The sequence below is a fragment of the Anarhichas minor genome, unplaced genomic scaffold (genome assembly GCF_050575085.1).
Source record: "Anarhichas minor isolate MPS153535 unplaced genomic scaffold, ASM5057508v1 ptg000051l, whole genome shotgun sequence".
Taxonomy (NCBI): Eukaryota; Metazoa; Chordata; class Actinopteri; order Perciformes; family Anarhichadidae; genus Anarhichas; species Anarhichas minor.
In genome coordinates, this window is record NW_027466497.1 from 5,637,141 (window position 1) to 5,657,565 (window position 20,425).

Here is a 20,425-nt window from a genome sequence, read left to right on the forward strand (position 1 = left end):
GTCAATGTCACCACCACAAAGCTGAAGGCGGAGCAGTGATGGTGCTCTGGAGTCTCATGTAGCCAAATGTTAGCAACCGCATACAGACACTCAGAAGCACAGCGAACGAGCGCACCCGTCTCTCCGGGTACGCTCCGCACGCTGCGAGCTTTGGGTGATGAATCAAAACTGCTCCTGTCCTGCTCTCTCACTACTCATTTCATTCATAAACCCAAAATATCGCTGAAGGCAGCCGATTGGCTGGGAGCGTGCCACGCAAAAAGACGGCGCGCTCTCGGTGGCCAATGAGAGGCGAGTAGTACGCGCTCTCTCTCTCCCTCTCTCTCGCTTCCGTGCTCCCTCTTTAACCCTCTCATTTTTGTTCTCTCTCTCTCTCTGTCTCGGTACATTACAGCAGTCAAAACAGCCTGGCTGAAGAGAGCGCAGCATAGAAACAAGTGCTGTACTTTTAGGGAGAGGGGACAGCTGGACTAGACTATCACTACACTTTCGGGGGTGGATTGCACTTGCTCCAAGTCACTCCTAACCCCCCTCCTCCTCCTCAGGAGCAGAGTCCTAAGTGGAAACTTAGTCCCGTCTCGCCCTTAAGACCAGCCATCTGTGTATTTTGTAAACCTGCTACCGTTTGCTCGTAGGTGACAGGGAAAGGCACTCTAAAAATGAAACCGTATTGAGCGATTGATTGGCTGATTGACAGCCGTATTGATTGATCTTTAACCGAGCCCTCCTGAGACGGGAGCGGGCTGACGTCAGGCCTAATTCTCTATTGACCCAATTCAATATTCACTTTGGGTGTTTCTTTTTTTTTTCGAAGTGCAAATCTTTGTGGCACAGAAAAACAACAGAAACACACATGAATCAATAGGAGCAGTGATCCAGCGACTCTCCGTGAACTCGGAGGGGGAGCGTGCCGCCGTTTGAGGGGAACCGGGTTGAATGGGTTCTTCGTGGGGCTCCGAGGTGCAACACTGCCACCTATGGACGGTATGGACGGCTGCAGGCTCCACCGACACATTACATCATCATGTTGAGGGCACTGATGTGTTTTTCTAAAAGATGCTGTAGCTCAGACAAAGAGAAGCCGGGATGGAGAGTTTTATGCTACACGGGAAAGATTTACAGCGAATAATTAACAGACGTATATGTGGACGAATACAGGAAGAAGAGTTTTAAATTACACATCTGACAAATATGCCACATTTACACGAGTTAAACAAATGATTTGATCAATCATCAACTGGCACTAAACGCCATCTGGGCTGACGACTACACTCACAGCCACACTTCTCATCTTTACTACAGAGTCTCATACATTTAAATACAACTTCCTCTAATGATGATAGACAAATACTGTGTATTCAGCACATTTTCAAAACTATCCTAGATACACTAACCTGTCTATCAAAGGCCTAAATGAACAGAATCAGGTCAGCAGAACCAATGATGTCACTCAAACCTTTTCTCCAGTTTTCTAAATATTTTCTGTATTGCTGCTTAAACGACAGTTTCTTAATGCACCTCTAAGATGTTCCCTTCAGTGTGTGGAGCTGATCTTCTGTTTCAACACGTAACTCAGCAGCAGTAATACCTGAAAAGGTTCAGACTTCAAAGAGGACACAAACGGTCACAGGTGTCGGTCCTGCGGCCGCCTAAAGAGCTCAAGAGGACACATGGGCATGAATTTATACATTTAAACATTTCTATCATCATGCTTTAGACACGGGAGCCAAACAGACTACCACTGAGTTTTAAGTAATGTCCACTTGGTGCCAGATGCACAACAGTGAATTCCCAGAAGGAGATGGGCTACATCCCAACTGTGTGACGGCTGCAGGGTTTCTGTGGGAGCACACTGCCTCCTAGTGGCTGCTTATGTGTTGCAACAGAGCAGCTAGACTTCACTGTGGAGGAGAGGAGGTAACGTCTGAGGAACATGTTGATGAAGTGCTCCGACAGCTGTAATATCTAGTCAAGTCAAACGCGTTGGATACGTTTATGTAGCAGCTGTTCAATAACATCTGTATCCATTTGGCAGGTTGTTCCTACGAAAATAGATAATGGTATCTGATATTTACTTGAGACCATAAATAAAACATGTATAATCTGCCACCAATATTATCAAAAACTAAATTAATGCTGACCCAAGAGCTCACTGAATACTAAAAAATAAATGATATTGTGCGATACATTCTTTTTTTATTATTTATCGATACATTTGATAGTTCAGTGTAGAAGTAAAAACTATTTCACAGGTAAAGAAACATTTGCTATATTTAGGGGAATCGTGTTTTTTCTTTCCTCGTGATTTAAACAGAACATTTGAGCAAATCTAGATAAAATGTTACCAAACGCATTCAAATTATGTTCACATATCACTACGATACAACGCTGGTCTGAAGAGTAGAGTGACGAACACAAAGGGATCTGTGTTTTAAAGAGATGAAGACAAAGATCTAGTGTTTCAGTGAAGGTAGCACGGTGTTTAAACGCTACATTATTAACAGAGATAAAATCTAAATTTAAAGCATATCTATGATTGAAGGATTGTCTCTACGCCACTCGGAACGCGGCGACGGCGGCTAGAAGCTAACGATGCTAACAGAACCAACAGTGTTAACATGAAGGGGAATCAGAGTGGGTATTACGGCGGCTCTATCGGCGCAAACCTGGACTCTTGAAAGCACTCAATCTTCTGCACAAGTTTCCAGTTTGATGGCAATCACCTTTTCACATTCCCATGTCTTTAATAACACACTTCTGCCCAAATTGACACTCGGAACCGTGCTCTCCTGGTTCCCGAGTGCCACACTTGAAATGTCTCTGCAATCAAGGACGAGGCTTTCATATGAAAAGGCTCAGAGGTTCTGAATAAAGCGTGTCACTGTAAGTCTGTGGCCTCCATGTTAAACGGGACACTTTCTACCGCTTCATGCAGCCTGATCTTGAGAGCTGCAGGATGTTCCTCTTTAGACCAACAAGTATTGTTACAATCTAGACACACCGCTCCTAACGACAGAGGAATTTAAAAACAGTTTAATATCCAACTTCTTTGTGAATCTACAAAGTTGCGCCTGTGGTAAAAGCTACCGGAGGGCCCCGAGGAAGCTGTGCAGCCACGACTGGAGACGACACGGACTTTAATGAATGGATCGACATCAGCCGTGTCCCACCCACATTAAATCTTAGGATGACAATGTTAGTGTCGCGTTGACATTATACAATTCGGTGTAATGTCACAAAGTCAGTTTTTAGTGCTACAACAAACCCCGACTTCATGTTACTTTACATAAATATGAGTCCAGGGACTCAGATTGTATATTTGCAAAATGGAATAGAAGCAGTACTCCGTATCAGCAGACACCCGGACGTACGGTTCTTTATTGGCATCAGGGGAATAAAGATTGGATGGTGCATCCCTTGTAGCGGAGTCAAGACGAGACACGTGGGTTCTTTTGTATATTTAATGCTTTTTAATCAACACTTCTTGACACTAAACGGTCGTCTGAATCACCAGGCTTTGTTGTGAAGGCTCTTTTGTGATCACAATACAAAACGTTCCCGGGACACGCTCAAGGATAAGTCCTGCATTGAGACCGCCGCGCTCATAAACCACGGAGGACACTTAAGGACGCCCAACAACGCAACAGATTAAAGCTCTGAAATAGTGTTTTCTTTATAACAGCATGCGTGTCAGTCCATGTCCTAAAGACAACGAGGAAGCCGTGAAAAGATCTCAATCCTCCACATACCTGAGCATCAGTACATCCCAGTCACATTGTCCAGGGTAGGGAAATGTAAATGTAAAAACAACAGCACTTTGTTCTTGTATCGTGTCCCCTTGACATCCTGCTTGTGAGAAAGTGGCAACCGCCTACGAAATTATGGAATCCCCAAAAGCAGCTGTTGAGAGATGGGGCATATCTAGGGGCAAGTGGTCCAGGTCAAAAGAAGAGAAGAGGTCAGTGATGCCCTCGTCCTCAGTCAGGCTCACGAGATACTCCTCCCCACCAACAGAGAGCGCTAGAGGGGGAGTGAGGGTGACAAAGCTCTGCTGATCTCCAGAGGGGGGTTGGAGGGAGGTGTGCATAGGGGAGACGGGGGCGACGGGTGATGTGAGGTGTTGTGTCGGCTCGGACGGCGGGCTGGAGATAATATCGACTCCAGAGGTACGGATCGCGTTGTCTGGAAAGATAATGGGAGTGTGGATAGGGAGACAAAAGATGAGCGGTGGAAGTAAATACAGTGTCTTATAAAAAGCTTCCTGTATAGGAAAAGGTCCCCATGGGTATCTGCCTCCCGCTCTTGTGGCCGTGGGGTGTTTAAGTGGAAGACTCACCTTTGGATGACACCTGGACGAAGGAGGAGTAAGGCACGAGGGGGGCGGCGTTGTTCCCGTTGGCCGAGGAGTTTAAGTGGCTTCCGTTGGCTACAGAGCCGTCCGTGGCTTCCATCGGCACGGGGTGGTCGGAGCAGAGGAACGCCTCGATGGGCCCCTGGGTGCTGCTGAGGTGGACCTGGAGGCTCTGAGCAGAACGGGAGGAGACGGAGTGCTTTCATTAAAACACTCTCCGAACACGAGCCGGGAGAAGACGCTCACAGTGAACGGCGTCTTGGGAGGATGTGGCAAGAGCATACTTTCATTCAAGCCGACGCTGCATCAGTAGAAACAAAGCAATTAAGCACGATGTAATGTTTGACCGGGGATGCATGTCAAAGCATCGAGGCCACGTCCACACTGCCATGTTTTAGTTTCTGAAACGCGTAGCGTCCACAATAATCTGGCGTTTTAAGAACCCTTAAAAAGGAGATTGAAGTGTGGACAGGCACAAACGGAAAGCTTTGAAAACACTGAGCCAGACGCCCACGCTTGCTTCTTGATTGGGTCTTCTAGTGCGGATTGAGCTCCAGTTTCATTGCAACAAAAAAACAACAGATGTGATTGAGTGATTATGTTGAAACACGTACCTCTTCTGGGTGCGGCACCTCCAGTTTTGTCTCTGCAGGCGCTTTGATCACAATCACAGTCTGTTCTTTCAGGCTGGGAATCCGTTGGACATCCTCGTAAGTCAAATAGGCAAACGTGATCCTCGGGGTTAAGGGATATAAATCAACCTGGATGGGTTTGTGTACAGGACACACTCAATGACTAAACCCAAAAGTCTCATCATAAGCGACACACTGGCGGTGGGTAGAAGGCACCGATCCCTCCGATGCCTCCTGAATCTAAAGCGCTGTTGCTCTGGATTATCTCTTGGACGCGTCACCAATGACTCTTTTCCCACAATGCTTTGGGGCCACACCCTGAATCTGGGTCACAACAGTACAAAACGAAGCCGGAGTTACAAATCAAAAAAGGATATCTCAGAGTGTTCTGGTTCTCGCACAGCTGGTGAACTTGCTTTGTGCAGCTTTGGATCAACTCGTCCAGCCTCCTCTCCTCCTCGACGAGGGCCTTCAGCTCCTGATCCATGTGCACGTTCACTTCACCGCCCCTGTGCACACACACAGGATCAAAACCTCAACAAATACCACTAAAGACATCCAACTGTAATGGTCATGAGGCATTTAAGAAGATGACAATAACACTAACTGTGCGTAGTATAATCTGTCAGTCTTCAAAATATTGAATCATTGTGACAATCGGTCACATAATGCTTGTATGCATTACACTACCACGCGTACTTACAACCACTCGACGAAGTTCTTGGACTTCTTCTTGATGAGCTGGATCCCCTCCAGGACGTTGGTGACGTCGTAGACGCGTCTCTTGGGGGCGTTGAGCTCCTGTGCGGCGAGGTTCAGGTCCAGCACCCCGTCAGCGGAGCGACTCAGCATCGCCGCAAACCTCTGCGTCAAGAGCCCGAGCGACGTGTCGCAGCGAGACTTCTCGAACAGGGACTTGCGCGCTATGGGATTGGGGGCGGGAGCTGGAAAAGAAAACACAGGTGAAGGGTGAGAACTTGTGATGATTCCTTTTAAGATTCTTTACTTATTCATTTATCTGTTCTGTCATATTAAAGTGTGCTTATTCTTATTATACTTCCTCTAACATTTGCCATTCTTCTGTTGCCACCAAGCGAAACAAGAAGTGTGTTGCGCCTCGATTTCAAAGTTTCAATGTCATTAGACACCGTTTGGTCATCGTGAATTCCACCATTTTACTTTAAACCGAATACTCGGAGCGAGCGTATGGAGGCTGTTCTATTTCGATCCAGTGTTTGGTGAAAGTGGCATTGAGCAGCCAGGAGTTGGTTGGACAGACTTTAGGAAAAGTTAGCCATTTAGCTTGGTCACCATGTTGGAGAGCATGTGTGAGACACCAGCAAGCGTTGCCAAACACAACAGCACTGCAAGTTTCCACCACTAACTAGACTGAAACTGAACAAAACATATGAACCGGTGATCTGGTGGTTTGACACAGAAGATATAACTGTAGAAGGCTGGTATCTACCACCGCTGTTGCCAGTCACTGGAACATTGTGCTAAGGTGATTTGTAAGGTTTCTTTAAAATTGCCAAAGTCTCACCAGCTCCTCCTGTGTGGGACCGAGAGGCCATCTGCTTTTTGGAGGTCCAGCCACCATCATGGAGGTCCTGGGGGTCACCGGTTTCCAGCTCCAGCCTTCTCTTTGCCTGAGCAAAATAAAACATTTTGTGTTACAAATATCATGCATTATAAAACTTTTAATTGCCAATTATCTCATTGCATCAAGTGTGTCACAGGGCAGCCATTTTGGGCGATAATGCATTATAAACTTGTCATGAACCCACTGCATTCACTTGTGACACAATCTGCATGTAGTTAGAAGCAATGACTGTGCCTGTGCATTAAATATTATGCTCATGTGGAGGGGTTTATTACCTGGGGGTTAGCCTCCCTCACCAGTGTTTTTAGCTAGTTGGAACAACATCTCCCCATCCCCCTCCCACGCTCACCCACGGCCTACCAGTAACGTGAGTTTGCGTCCAGCATTAATGAACACAGAGCGGTTTTACAGTTAAACCTGCTTACCACTGTACTCCCACAGAATACTCGGTTGCTAAAGTGCGCTGTCAGCGTGTGCGGCACTCGAAGAACAAAAGTGTGCAAAAGTATGCTCCGACAAGGCGCGGTGTGATGCCTCAGCTCCAAAGGTAAAAAAAAAACGAGCGTAAAGTTACCGGAAATACACTAATGTAGCTGAAGCTTCACAGATTAACCTTCAAAATAAAAGTTCAAACTACCACACGACATAGTTATACTTTTTCACATAACTATAAAACGGGAAACTAATGCGGGACATGTATTGTATCAAAATCAAAGACATCGGCATACATGCAACGTTACAACAGGCTTTCCCTGATAAACTTCCAAGGAACGTTAGCACGGTTGTTTTATTTTGAGGAGCCAAACCGTTTTTTCCCCTAGCATGTCCACTACCCTCCCATTTAGAACTGTATTTTACATTTAAGTAGCTATATAGGTTATAAGATCTCTGTTTTAGGTCAGTACGCACTTTATCCCTCCACATATTTAGAATGACAATTTTTAATTTTCCTTTATTCTGAAGACAGATTCAGCACTTCCGTTAACAACGACAGTGTTCTTCGTGTACTTGACGAATGCTAAGTAAAGTTGTATTTCGAGTTACAAATGGTGCTGATGTCGCAGAGAAAATACACTGTGACCCGGTGTCTAATATGACTAACCACACGAGCAGCTAGAGACATGTTGCAAAGCTTATAACATCATTAGAAATATTTAAATCTACCAAGAGAAATAAGCTCGGAAAGGTTACACAATAAACACGTCCACACGTGCGGCTACGGCTAACGTTACGCGTTTTTTACGTTACCTTAACGTAAACCGTTAGAACCCAGATGAAAAATGGGTGATGTGTTAACGTTAACATGGACAATGTGGTATGCGACGTTGATTCTACTCAGCAAGCAATTTAGTATTTTAGCATATTAGCATGTGTATGTTAACTTTTCCATCCAATCCAGCTCCACGTAACATTTGGATAATCCGATTTTACGGTACCGGTACCTGAACTCCTCCGTGCTGTAACGTCTGTCCCGGGTCAGGGGAGGATTATGTATATAATATATATATCGCTCCGTATCCATCTCTGTCTTGAGAAAAGTACCTCCACTAATAAATATTATAATCAAGGTGACAGAGAGCCCAGCACGAGATATTCTTCGCGCGAAACTGCCGAGTGCCCGCGACCGTTTTCAAACCAAATTTGCATGTCAACCACTATTGGCTGTCACCCTGTGTACGCAGTGACGTATACGTCTGACGCAGCTGTGGTCGACCAATGCCTGCAAAGCTCCGCAACAAAGTGGATTACTGTTCTTTTACAACAGTCAAGTAAGTAATAACCTTACTTTATGTGCTGCATTGATGTTTTTATGATTGAGATAACATTTCATGTTGCATTTAATAAAGTTTTTTCTTGAAATAAAGACAGCCAAGTACAATAAAACTGCAGATATTTCATATTGTTGAAACACATCTTGGTGAGGGACAAGTACCAAAAATCAAAGATCTTGTTGCAAAAGGTCTGTCACTATAAAATAACTGTGTGTAATATACAATAACTGGACCCTAATTACAATTTAGAACAAAGCAGTGCAATCGTGTACAGGTTTAGAAATACTTTATTCAAAAAAACATAAAAAAAGAAAAATATCACTTCCCAAATATACATTTCTAACAGAATTGGCCCTCTTACAAATGACTTGTTAACTAGTAAATCTATTTCATGACAAATTACATGCTTCAGGTGATGCATTTCACAATTTAGAATTAAATGTCATTTGGGAATAAAATTATATTCAAACACATTTCTCTTGATATTTAATACAAACAAATCTTCTCAAAGATCATCTCCACTAGTATTGAGCCTCCAACATACTGAGTGACGACGTTTAAGCCTCACTAGTGTGCCAGATAACGAGGACCAGACAAATGTGGTGTGTACGACACTCAAACTAAATGTATTCAACGTTAATAAACAAACGGTTTCAGTCGTCATCGTCAAACTTGATCTTCTTCCCCTGGAAGGCCAGGATTTGTCCATGCTGCTCCTTCCTTTTCTTACTGGCCTCCCACGATGGATGCAGTGCCTGCTGTGGTTCCTGATGGGTAAAGACACCTCCGCCTCCACCCCTGCCTCGCCCTCGCCCCCTCCCTCTGCCCACAGAGGGAAAGGACTCGGGCTTGCTGTACTTGGACCCTGGATGTCTCTCTGCTCCTCTCTCCTGCCTTTGGAACTTGGGTTGTTTACTGAAATCTCGATCTAGACCACGGCCCCCCTGTGGTTTCCCTTGGCCCCTAAATCTATCCCCACCTCTCCCTCTGCCCCCGCCCAGCTTAGACGAAGAGAGGGTAGAACAAAAGACAGACTGAAGAGAGGTCCCTTTAGACCTCAGCCTGGACTCGAGCTCATCCAGTTCTCTCTGGACCCGGTCTGAACCGTTCCCTTCACGCCACTCATCGGCCTTGTCCCCTTCTACACTTTCCTGCTTCTTCTTCTTCTTGAATTTGCTCACTTTTCCCACAAAGAAGCCGTCGTCGCTCTCCTCGGACTGGGACGACTGCTTGTGGAAACGTTCCTCTGTGCTGTCATCAAAGTACTTTTTCTCTTCATCATCTGATGCCTCTAGATCACTCTCTTCCTCATCCTCCTTTTTCTGGAGCACTTCTGGTGCAGACTGAGGATCGGGTTTCTTTTCTGCATGTTTAGCTTGAGGTGTATTTTTCACAACGTCCTTTCCTTCACTGCCTTTTACTGATGCTAATATTACATTCTTAGCCTCTGGTATCTCTTTCCTTTGACCATCCGCAGTATCAGCTGAAGGACTTGCTTTCACGGTTTCCTTTTCAGGTTCGGCAACAGTTGCATCTTGAGTGTCTTTAGGGATATCACCTCCTTCCTCTTTGTCTAGGATTTCCTTTTGCTCCACTATAATGTCCTCTTTTTTCTCACTCTTTCGCTCTGCTGACTGTGTAGTCACCTTCCCACCTGTATTTTGCACCTTTTCCTTCCCTCCCTGCTTTCCACCCTTCATCCGCTCCTCTTTGAAGGCTTTCACGGCAGCTTTGATCTCCTCGATCTTCTTGTTGAACTGAGGGTGAGTGGCGATGCGTGCTGTGGCCCGGTCGGACATGGTAGACTTGGGGTCTTTGCACATCTGTTCGAAGTGTAGATCCTTCTGCAAGGCTGTCTTTGTCACCTGGAAACAGGGGGGAGACAATCCAATTAGACACGTGTCAACATTTCCACCAGTAATGGATGAACAGAAGGTATTAAGAAGCCTACCAGGTCTGGTGAGAGGGTCTTCATGGCGTGGATCTCCTCCAGCAGTCTGGCAGCTCTCCTCTGATTCTTCTCAATCTCCATCTCTTTGCCCTTCTTCTTCTTCAGCGCAGCGATCTGCCGCATCAGCCTTCTGATGGCCAAAGCCCTCACCCTCTTCACCTCCGTCCTCATCCTCACCACCTCGTTGTTGAGGTTCAGAACCTCGTCCTTCTTTCTCTCTTTGGGTTTTTTTTTGGGTAATGGAATTCTTTTTCTTTTTCTTTTATTTGCGGCCTGTGGGATTGCTTTGACTTCCTGTTCATCCCCACCTTTCTGTTCATCATCTCCCTCCTTCTCTGCAGCATCATCTTCTCCTCCTTCTAAATCTTCTGCTTCTTCCTCCTGCCTCTCTTTTTCCTCAGCCGGTGGCATAACTTCCTCTACCATGTCCATGGTGAATAAGATCTGTTTAAACATTAGCCATCTTCAGAATCAGACTCAGCTTTATTGGCCATGTATGCGTACACATACATGGAATTTGGCTCCGGTTTCCACTCCGCTCTCAATGTACAAACACTATTTTACAATAAACAAGAAAAATATATAAAGAATCTTAGATGATAACTTGTCAATGGCAACAACCAAAACGTAAAATGGTGAAATAGGTTATGCCGCATTAAAACTACCCATAATACATTCGCATTAAAACAGACTGTTTTATCGAGGAATTATATTAAATTGTCTCATGTGACGTCGCAGCTGAATAAACTTGAGATTTTAAACATCTCTGCTGAGGGAGAAAAGGCTGCCAAACAAACGTGGTTGAGACCAGCGTGGGTAACTTTTACCAAGTAACGTCGTACGTATATCGGTTTACACGGCAGCGGCGTTAACTTAACAACCTGCGGCTCCGTAAACTAAAACAAGATCCCCGTAACCCGATATTATTACACTTACCGTTCAGAAGCGACCGTTAAACACTTAAAATTGAGAGAAACGTATCGACTCGCAGGGTAGCAGCCATGTTTTCCGACGCAATCCGACCGACCGACGTCAGGACGTCACACGTACCGTGTCGTGAAAGGGGGAGGGGCCTTCAGCGGGACTGTTTTTATTTATTTATTTATTTCATGTGCATAAAACAACAATAGTGGATAATTGAAGAGTTGGGAACATTGAGGATGAGCGGATGACATGACAAGACCCCCGTAACCAATTATTATTACACTTACCGTTCAGAAGCGACCGTTAAACACGTAAAATTGAGAGAAACGTATCGACTCCGCAGGGGGGCAGCCATGTTTTCCGACGCTTTCCGACCGACGACGTAATGACGTCAGCCGCCAGCAAGGGGGGGGGGGGGGGCGCTGCGTGTCGAGAAAGGGGGAGGGGCCTTCAGCGGGACTGTTTTTATTTATTTCTTTGTTTCATGTGCGTAAAACAACAACAATGGTTGGATAATTGAAGAAGTGGGAACATTGAGGATGAGCGGATGACATTTCCAGTTACAGCCACCACCAGACCGATATCATCAGTGAACCAAACAGGGGGAGGATGAAGCGGCGCAATGCGGACTGCAGCAAACTCCGACGGCCGTTAAAACGGAACCGAATCACTGAGGGTATATATAGCAGGTACGAAAAAAAAAGAAGGGGGCTTCTGGGACGTTATTGTGTAACAATGGCGCCTCTCTGCATATGTCAAGACGAGGCTGCGTTTATGTTTTAAACACGCGTTGGTTGTTGCTAGCGAGCTAAAATGAACATGCTCGCTTTATGTCAGAATTATTATAGGCCGAACGTTATTTGTGTTGTATTTGGTGCTTTTATTTCTCTCTGGCTTGATGGTAAAATTTAAATTCTGGCGTAAAATAAAAATGAAATTGGGATTTAAATATGAATTGTAACAGATTCCGCTCAATGCAAATCTCTCCAGTTTGCATTGAGTCTCCAGTGTTTAAAAAAGCGTGAATTTGAGAGAATAATGACGCTCGAGGGTTGAGATGACAGCAGCAATGTCAGGGGGGCGCTCGTTTTGAAATCCGGGGTGTACGCCGACGACGGAGGGGCTCTCACCTGTGCTTTGTCCGTCAGCGGTCTATAATTTGAATACGACAGAGAAACAATAACCCCAAAATTTGTTTTGGGTCAAACTGGAACAAAGCACGTGTATTCCTGAGGGAGGTGCACTGTCACAGCAGCGTGGCTTTACCTCTAGATCTGTGGACGGAAAGCCAGATGAAAGAAACCAGCTGTGCTTTTTAAGCAACATGTCCAGACATGACACACATACATACTGACGCTCTCTTTATACCTATCATATTTGTATCTGCCTCCAAATACAGTATGAGCTTGAGGTAACACTGGAGAGGGCCTTGTAAAAGCCTAAATCCTCTGTTTCTTTCTTTTGTCTTTATTTTTGTAACACCCTCTCCCGCAGTACGTTCCTGTACCTGAAGTTCCTGGTCGTGTGGGTGTTAGTTCTGCTGGCCGACTTTGTGCTGGAGTTCAGGTTCGAGTACCTGTGGCCCTTCTGGCTTTTCATTCGAAGCGTCTACGACTCCTTCAGATACCAGGGACTGGTAAGAGCTTTGTTTACACAAACCCCCTTTTCCACCAGATATGAACTTAAATGCTATGAGGTGGTCTGATGATGCACAATAAAGATTAAATGCATCTCCAATGCACGTAGCCTATATGCAACTGAAAAAACATGTACTGTATTTACATGGTAGTGGTGGATGGGAAACAAGACAAGCTTTTAGTACAGTGTGTGCACATGCCACTATATTATTACATATGCATGTGTACTGTATTCATGCAGAGTTGTTACGCCATATTTAATTGTCCGTGTCTTCCTCCTACACCTAGGCGTTCTCTGTTTTCTTCGTGTGCGTGGCGTTTACGTCGGACATCATCTGCCTCCTCTTCATCCCCGTCCAATGGCTGTTTTTCGCTGCCAGCACCTACGTCTGGGTCCAGTACGTCTGGCACACAGGTCAGTCCACGTTTCCTGCGTACCCTTCGTGTCTCTGCCGGGCCAAACGGCCGCTTTCACCTCAAAGACTCACGAGAAATCCATAGTCGCCATGTTTCTTTCAGTGCCAGTTTTTTTTTCCTCTTACTTTCACGCAGAAAGAGGAGTCTGTCTACCGACTGTTTCGCTGTGGATCCTGTTTGTGTACATCGAAGCTGCCATCCGGTTCAAAGACCTGAAGAACTTTCACGTGGACCTGTGTCGACCCTTTGCTGCTCACTGGTAAACGCCATAGGAGAGGCTTTTTGTCCGTGCACTAATAGTAAAGAAAGTCATGATAAAATAGCACATGCTTCAATATTTCATGCCTAAAAATATAAGGACGCTCTTATATTTAAAGGCGACGTTGTGTTTCTCTCCACCTCCCAGTATCGGCTATCCGGTGGTCACCCTGGGCTTCGGCTTTAAGAGCTACGTCAGCTACAAGATGCGACTGAGGAAGCAGAAGGAGGTGCAGAAGGAGAACGAGTTCTACATGCAGCTTCTACTGCAGGCTCTACCACCAGAGCAACAGATGCTGCAGAGACAGGAGAGGGAGGCAGAGGAGGGTGAGACACACACACACACACACACACACACAACCCTATTACAATGTCAGCAGCTCACTCATGTGTAGGGGAAACAAAGAGGACAGGTGTTTCCTATCTACTATCTCATGAGCCCGGGGTTGGTCCGCTTTGCAAACAAACACAGAACCAGACCGAGACTTTTCAGGAGGTCTCGGCCCAGATGTTTTGTCCGCGCTAGAATTTTACCGCCAGCAGAAACGACTCAAACCGAATGCTCAAATGCAGCAGAGTTTAGAGTCTATTTTGTAGTTAATAGAAAGCAGAAAGTATTCCTGGAAACGCCTGCTGGTTGGAGATGTTCTCTGTTTTGACTCGCACTCACAAAGACCTTCATTCAATCTATGTCTATGGTCATGTTCCCAGATTGCTTTGGAATTAGGTTAACGCTGCTTGTATGTGTCTTAACGCTGCCAACGTGTGCTCTCCTCCAGCTGCTTTAGCTAAAGGGATCTCCGAGGTGGAACCCGCCGTTGTATCCCAGAACGGAGCACCTCCTGGAAAGAAAAGCACTCCGGTCCCGCTGCCAGAGCTGGAGTACCGAGAAAAAGGGAAGGACAGTACCGCAAAAGAGCGCGAGGGCAAAAAACAGAACGTGGTTGGAATCAATAACAACAGTATTATACACGCACTGGACTCCAAACTGCAGGAGGCGGAGTATATAGAGAACTACGTCGGGGCGAAGAGACTGAATAACGACCTGGCAGGAGAGAACACGCACGCCGACGCCAACACGCACTCGGCCTCTAAAGAGGAAACGGCGGGGGCGGGGAAGAACTACAAAAATGCCGGCGGAGGCGGGGGTAACATTTCCAACTCGTCCCCGCGGAACCACAGTTCTTCAAATGGCAGCGTCCCGCCGGGTTCCTCCACCAGTAAGAATGAGAAGAAGCAGAAGGGGGCGGGGAAAGGGCAGAAGGACCCGGTGGAGAACTGCATCCCCAACAACCAGCTGGGCAAGCCGGACGCTCTCGTACGGTAAGACACACAAATACAATAATGGAGTAATTGTCTCTGTACTGGACTACTTACAGGAGACTTTTTTTTGCCTTTTTGATGATCTCGTGCCTCCTTTTTGTTCTGTTTCTGAAAGGCTGGAGCAGGACGTGAAGCGTCTGAAGGCCGATCTTCAGGCCAACCGGCAGTTGGAGTCGGAGCTGCGGAGTCAGGTCTCCTCTCTGAGCAGCCAGGACCGCAGCCTGCGCTCCGAACTGGGCCAGCTCCGCCAGGACAACGAGCTGCTCCAGAACAAGTGCGTACATGTGCAGTGTACTCACAGAGTATGCAGTATTCAGTATTGTAAAAACTTGAGCTCTGGGTTCTCTACCCTGTTGGTCGTGCATCCCACCACACAGCAGCTTTCAGGGATGTCAGCTCAGCTGGGATTCACAGTGCGTCACTTCCTCCTGAAAAGCTTTATTACGGACCACGACTCCTCATTTCATCTCAGTGCGTGTGTTTAATCTTATGCTCCAGCCTGGTTGACCACGTTCTCCCTCCACCCTGTAGGCTCCACAGCGCCGTCCAGGCCAAGCAGAAGGACAAGCAGACCATCTCCCAGCTGGAGAAGAGGCTGAAGGCCGAGCAGGAGGCCCGCGCCCTCGCTGAGAAACAGCTGGCTGAGGAGAGGAAGAGGAAGAAGATGGAAGAGGCCACTGCTGCCCGAGCCGTGGCTTTGGCTGCTGCCACCAGGTACTCCAGCCCAGCTCTCTGCCATCAACATGAGCTTCTGCTAATTGGACAGATTGAATCGGCACATATCGAGACGGGAAATGAAAGCTCTGTTGACTCTTGCACATATTTGCCTTTTTCCATTGTTAAAAGTGTCGTTTTTCTCTTGTGGCCAACAGAGTGGAGTCGACGGACTCTCTGCGTGGTCGTATCAGAGAGCTGGAGAACGAGTGCAAGAAGCTCAGCATGGAGATGAAACTCAAGGAGGAGCAGATCCGGGATCTGGAGGGCAAGTGTCAGGTGAGGAGGAGGAGACTCTCCTATCTTTCTCTGATAACATAAAGCTTCAGCTTAGTGAAGTTCTGCTTCCTTTGTCAGTAAAGCGATGGTACAGTACGTGATTCAAATTCTGTGATTGTAATCGTGAATAAGCTCTCATTAACAGGCTGCTGCTGTACTTGAGTCTCTAACAACAACAGCTGGTGATCACTTTACTAAAATGATATGCTGTTTTAGCTTTGGTAATTGATGTAATTGAATAAATAGACCCCCTGTGCCTTCTGATGCATCAGGCATTCAGCACAGCTTTGTTTAGAGAGTAAGGCACGTTAGTGGCTCATAATAAGTGTAAAACAGGGCTCCAGCCTTTCCCCCTCTGACTGCTAACTTCACAAAATGACTTTTACATCACTAAAATGTCTGTTTTACTTTTATGGCCCTTTTAATAGCATTTCAGGAGCCGCCTCTATTACAACCCCGCCATAGGCAAAGGGCTTTTTTGGGAGTTTTTCGTTGGGATGTGCACCACTAAATGAAGCTTCTGTTGCTGCGTTGGCCTTCTTTAGTCGGTTTGGTAAACGGAGACACCTTCACCTGCTCTGTTCGTAGACCAGCCGGGGGGGAAAAAAGTCCCAAGAAAAGTTGCTGTGGTCAAGTTGCACTCGACGTTAAACCTTTTACCGACTGACGCGCTCGCAACCACAAACGGGACACTGGATTATCGTTCATATTGGTGAAAAAGTCCGCTAACACCGCCCAATGTTCGGTAAAGTTGAAAGTAGCGTAACTCGTTTGATTGACAGCTAAATGTGCAAACAATCATTTTGTGTCAGAAGGGGGCGGGATGTCTGGGAATTTAATTGGTTAGAAATGTAAACTTTGAACTTTTATGCTCTTACTGGTAGTTCCCAAGCTGCTTGTTGGTGTGCCTGGTGTTACATTTTCATTTTAAGAACATGCTTTTATAGCGTCATCTGGTCTTCATCTCATTTCCGATGCTCTTTCTCATTTTCCTCTTCCGCCACGTGCAGGAGCTGCGGAAGTACAAAGAGAACGAGAAGGACACAGAGGTGTTGATGTCGGCGCTGTCGGCCATGCAGGAGAAGACCCAGCACCTGGAGAACAGCCTGAGTGCTGAGACCCGGATCAAGCTGGACCTCTTCTCTGCACTGGGGGATGCCAAGAGGCAGCTGGAGATAGCACAAGGTAGCGAGCGCCACTGTTTTGTAGTCGTTTTCATTTTAGATGATGTCCTCACCCTCAATGTTCCTCCACTAGACTGCTGGTTTTTGCCTCAGACAGGCTCAGCTTATGGAAAGGACCCCACAGAGATAGAAACCCTTTTTCTTTACTCTTCACTTGATAAGATCTGTCTCATTGGGAAATCTTGCGTCACATCCCCATTGTTGAAATCATCTAAATATTGAGTCAAGACATTGAAATTATTTCAGACACTAAGCTACGCTTTCTGTCCTCAAACACAACACCTGTATTTCTCTCGCCCTCGCTTCCGCTGTTGTCTTCTGGCAACAAGTCACACGACACGATAACAATCAGAGTGCACGGTGAAGAAAAAGGTTTTATTTCACCGTAGGCTTCTTTACCTGAAGATGTCAGACACTCATGATAACAATCGGAGCAGGTCAGTAGCAAAAACAAACACTTTAAGTGGACGTGAATTGTCGGTGAGGAATTTCCCCGAGCGATTAGAGTTTCATATTTGACCAGTTTCAACATGGGAAACAGAGTCCAGGTTGAAAAATACCCAAGTTATTGAGATAGTCATCTGTAAAATCCATAACCATACAGAGGTACCGGCCCCTTTAACATCTCTGGGGGTATTACCCCATCGTAGGGAATGTTTCAAATCAGTAATCGGGAATACTTAATGGAGTTTTATATTGTTGTAATGAAGAAGTTTGATTTGTCGGGATTTTAGTTTGCTGAAATAACCAAAAAAGAAGCATTTCTGTCGTTAATTGTCAAGAAAATGTGCTATAATCATGATAAATACCCATATTGTGATATATAATCATATATATATACCATGATAGAGGATTATATTCATAATGCCCACCCCTACACCAACATGTAAGAAGGACTCTCTTTGTATGTATGAGTGATCCTCGAGCTGGTCCTCAACGCTGTGATCTGAACGTCTTTGTGTGCTTCGTCCCGTGCAGGTCAGATCCACCAGAGGGAGCAGGAGATCGCCGAGCTGAAGCAGAAGATAGCCGAGGTGATGGCGGTGATGCCCAGCCTGTCCTACTCCTCAGACGGCAGCAACCTGAGCCCCGTGGCCCCGCACTACTCCTCCAAGTTCATGGACAATAGTCCCTCCTCCCTGGACCCCAACGCCTCGGTCTACCAGCCCCTCAAGAAGTGACTCTGACAGCCACGCGTGTCCTCAGACAGAACTTTGTCTCTTTCTTTACGTTGGCGAAGCTCTCTGCTTTTTGTTTACCAGCCCCTGACAGGTCTTTGCACTCTAATGTACCACATACAGACACCAGCCCCCTCCATACATATGTGTGTTTTTGGTTCTATTATGAGAACTATTCTTTTGAGAGGGTTGTGTACAATCTTGACTTTCTTTTGGAGTTTTGGGATTTAGCCATTAGCCAGCGTGATCTGTTTGAAGGGGGAGAAAGGAACACACGATTCATTGGTCAAAAGTCTCCCGAAGAGCCGCCATGCATCGCTCCATGCCCCCCCCCCCGCCATATGTTCTTCTAAAGTGAACCGACACACAGACGTTTCATTTCTACATGATGGTTTGTATTTAGACAGAAGGCAGTTTCCTGTAAAGTGAAGCCCAGTGAGTGACATGAATGTAAAAACTATTCATGCTTTTCACTGAAATCCGTGATCGTTTGTTTTGTAACGTCTCAGTTCAGTTTTGTACATTTCTTCTAAAAGATATTGAACGGATAAACGTTTGCTGCGTCCTTCAGATGTTCCAATATGATTTATCCTCTTCACGCTGAAGCCTCCGGGATTATCGGTTAGTCGATGAAGCAAAACCAGAAAAAACTCTTATTGCTAGATTTGACCAGGCACTGCCAAAATGTTAACGTTCTGCTGCAGACACCTTTCCTCTCCCTCTGGACCAAATTAGAACCCGCTAGGCCACATTGTTCACCGGATTTAATGATGTCGAGGTAACCGGTCGTTACCGTGATTTGCAGATTTTACAGTGCCTTGCCGTTTCTCTTTTTAAGATGCAGAAACCACATACTTTGCAATCCTGGGATCAAAAAAAGCATCAAAGCTTCAAAGCCGTGTTTCTCTCTCTCTCGCTCCGATTCATTCATTCATTCAAGACTTCTCTCAATCTGATCCTTTCAATTCAGTATTCAAAGGCTAAAACCAGTTGATCACGATGTCACGGACTTAAAGGGAAAACAGAACACTGGACATGGTACGCGTCATTTCACAGTGACAGAGTCTTGGTGCGCCAAAACGCCAACCAAACTGATTGTCTCTCATCGTGCCCTAAGAGTCGGCATTTAGCTGTTTACAACGATGTACATTAACTTACTGAGGAATGTTTTCTTTGTTTGTTTCCGTTCTTAAGTGCCAAGTGTTGATGTTAGGTTGCCCATCCATACTTCGACCGATGTAGCTAGCATAACGAGTGATGTCGTCATTAGACCATGTTCAGATGGTGTTGTGTTTACAAGGTGCGGGGCTGATCGTGGCGAAGCAGCAGGTGGTCAGTAAACTCCCGTTTTATTTATTTGTTAGAAACCTGTATTGAGTGGCTCCTCCTTGATATTTCCCATCATATTCAGTTGATTTCCTATATTTTCTACCAGGAAGGATTCCCTCCCTCTGAACCATTTTGACCATGTTGTGCTGTCATGTTGCCTACCTGGGGAAAAAAAAAAAAAAAAAGTATTATTTGTGGTGGATCGCTCTGGTGTTGTGAATTCAGTTCTCAAGTTGCTTTTATAGGTTTGTGTTAAAGGAAAAGAAGGAAGTTGGGAAAAGGAAAATTGCTTTTGTTTTATCTTTTCATTGTTCCGCCATGTTTGTTTTCTTTACTCAAAGTGATGGTGGCTGTGTCACTCTTTTCACTTTGGCCATCACTATTAAAGAAAGTCTTGCTGGTGGCAATGCAAGCTGTTCAGTGTGTGAGTGTGCGCGTCATCATCTGTGTGTCGAGTTTTCCTTCTTATGACTCTTGGCAAGAGGCTGAACTTTTAACCCAAAATCACCCACAAACACCTAACTGACACATTTTCTACATTCACAAATTGAATGCATTCACATGAAGCCAACATGAAACATTCAGCACAGCTAGATAAATATTGTTGACATCCTCCGTCTATGAATATATTGCTCCAGTGCTTAAAATCAGAAAATAAGTGGTTGCCCTGTGGTTTTATGATGCCTTCAGGTGCTCCTTGTAAATACCTATTTATTAATAGGAAATTCATCGACATGTTACATTCAGTTGCTTTAAGGCAGACAACACAACCAAATATACTTTTTTAAATAGAAATGTTGAGGGCACAGAGCTGCTTTGTTCTGCAGGTTTTTTGTCTGTGTCGTAATAAGCGGAGATAAATGTAAAGTAAAT

The 20,425-nt window shown here is 45.6% G+C and overlaps 2 protein-coding genes across 7 annotated transcripts; one reads left to right on the forward strand and one right to left on the reverse strand.

The window, feature by feature from the left end:
• Positions 1-909: 909 nt before the first annotated feature.
• LOC142972086 (transcription factor E2F3-like) lies at positions 910-11,597 on the reverse strand. Of its 6 annotated transcripts, none has more exons than XM_076112884.1 (7): positions 7,012-7,139; positions 6,527-6,632; positions 5,687-5,927; positions 5,361-5,492; positions 4,966-5,080; positions 4,337-4,523; positions 910-4,182 (listed from the first exon to the last, which is right to left on the reverse strand). In XM_076112884.1, exons 2-7 carry the CDS (start codon positions 6,555-6,557, stop codon positions 3,872-3,874), a joined length of 1,017 nt encoding a protein of 338 aa, XP_075968999.1. In that variant the 5' UTR covers positions 6,558-6,632; positions 7,012-7,139; the 3' UTR covers positions 910-3,871. The 6 variants fall into 6 exon arrangements, with proteins under 6 accessions (XP_075968999.1, XP_075968998.1, XP_075969000.1 ...); XM_076112883.1 differs by lacking the exon at positions 7,012-7,139 and adding an exon at positions 11,246-11,597 and having other exon boundaries at positions 911-4,182; XM_076112885.1 differs by lacking the exon at positions 7,012-7,139 and adding an exon at positions 11,521-11,596 and having other exon boundaries at positions 911-4,182.
• Positions 11,598-11,664: 67 nt separating this feature from the next.
• maco1a (macoilin 1a) lies at positions 11,665-19,975 on the forward strand. Its single transcript, XM_076112910.1, has 11 exons — positions 11,665-11,922; positions 12,728-12,869; positions 13,159-13,285; positions 13,423-13,546; positions 13,694-13,872; positions 14,325-14,868; positions 14,984-15,142; positions 15,400-15,582; positions 15,741-15,861; positions 16,872-17,046; positions 18,024-19,975. The coding sequence occupies exons 1-11, from the start codon at positions 11,843-11,845 to the stop codon at positions 18,224-18,226; spliced, it is 2,037 nt and encodes a 678-aa protein (XP_075969025.1). The 5' UTR covers positions 11,665-11,842; the 3' UTR covers positions 18,227-19,975.
• Positions 19,976-20,425: the final 450 nt, after the last annotated feature.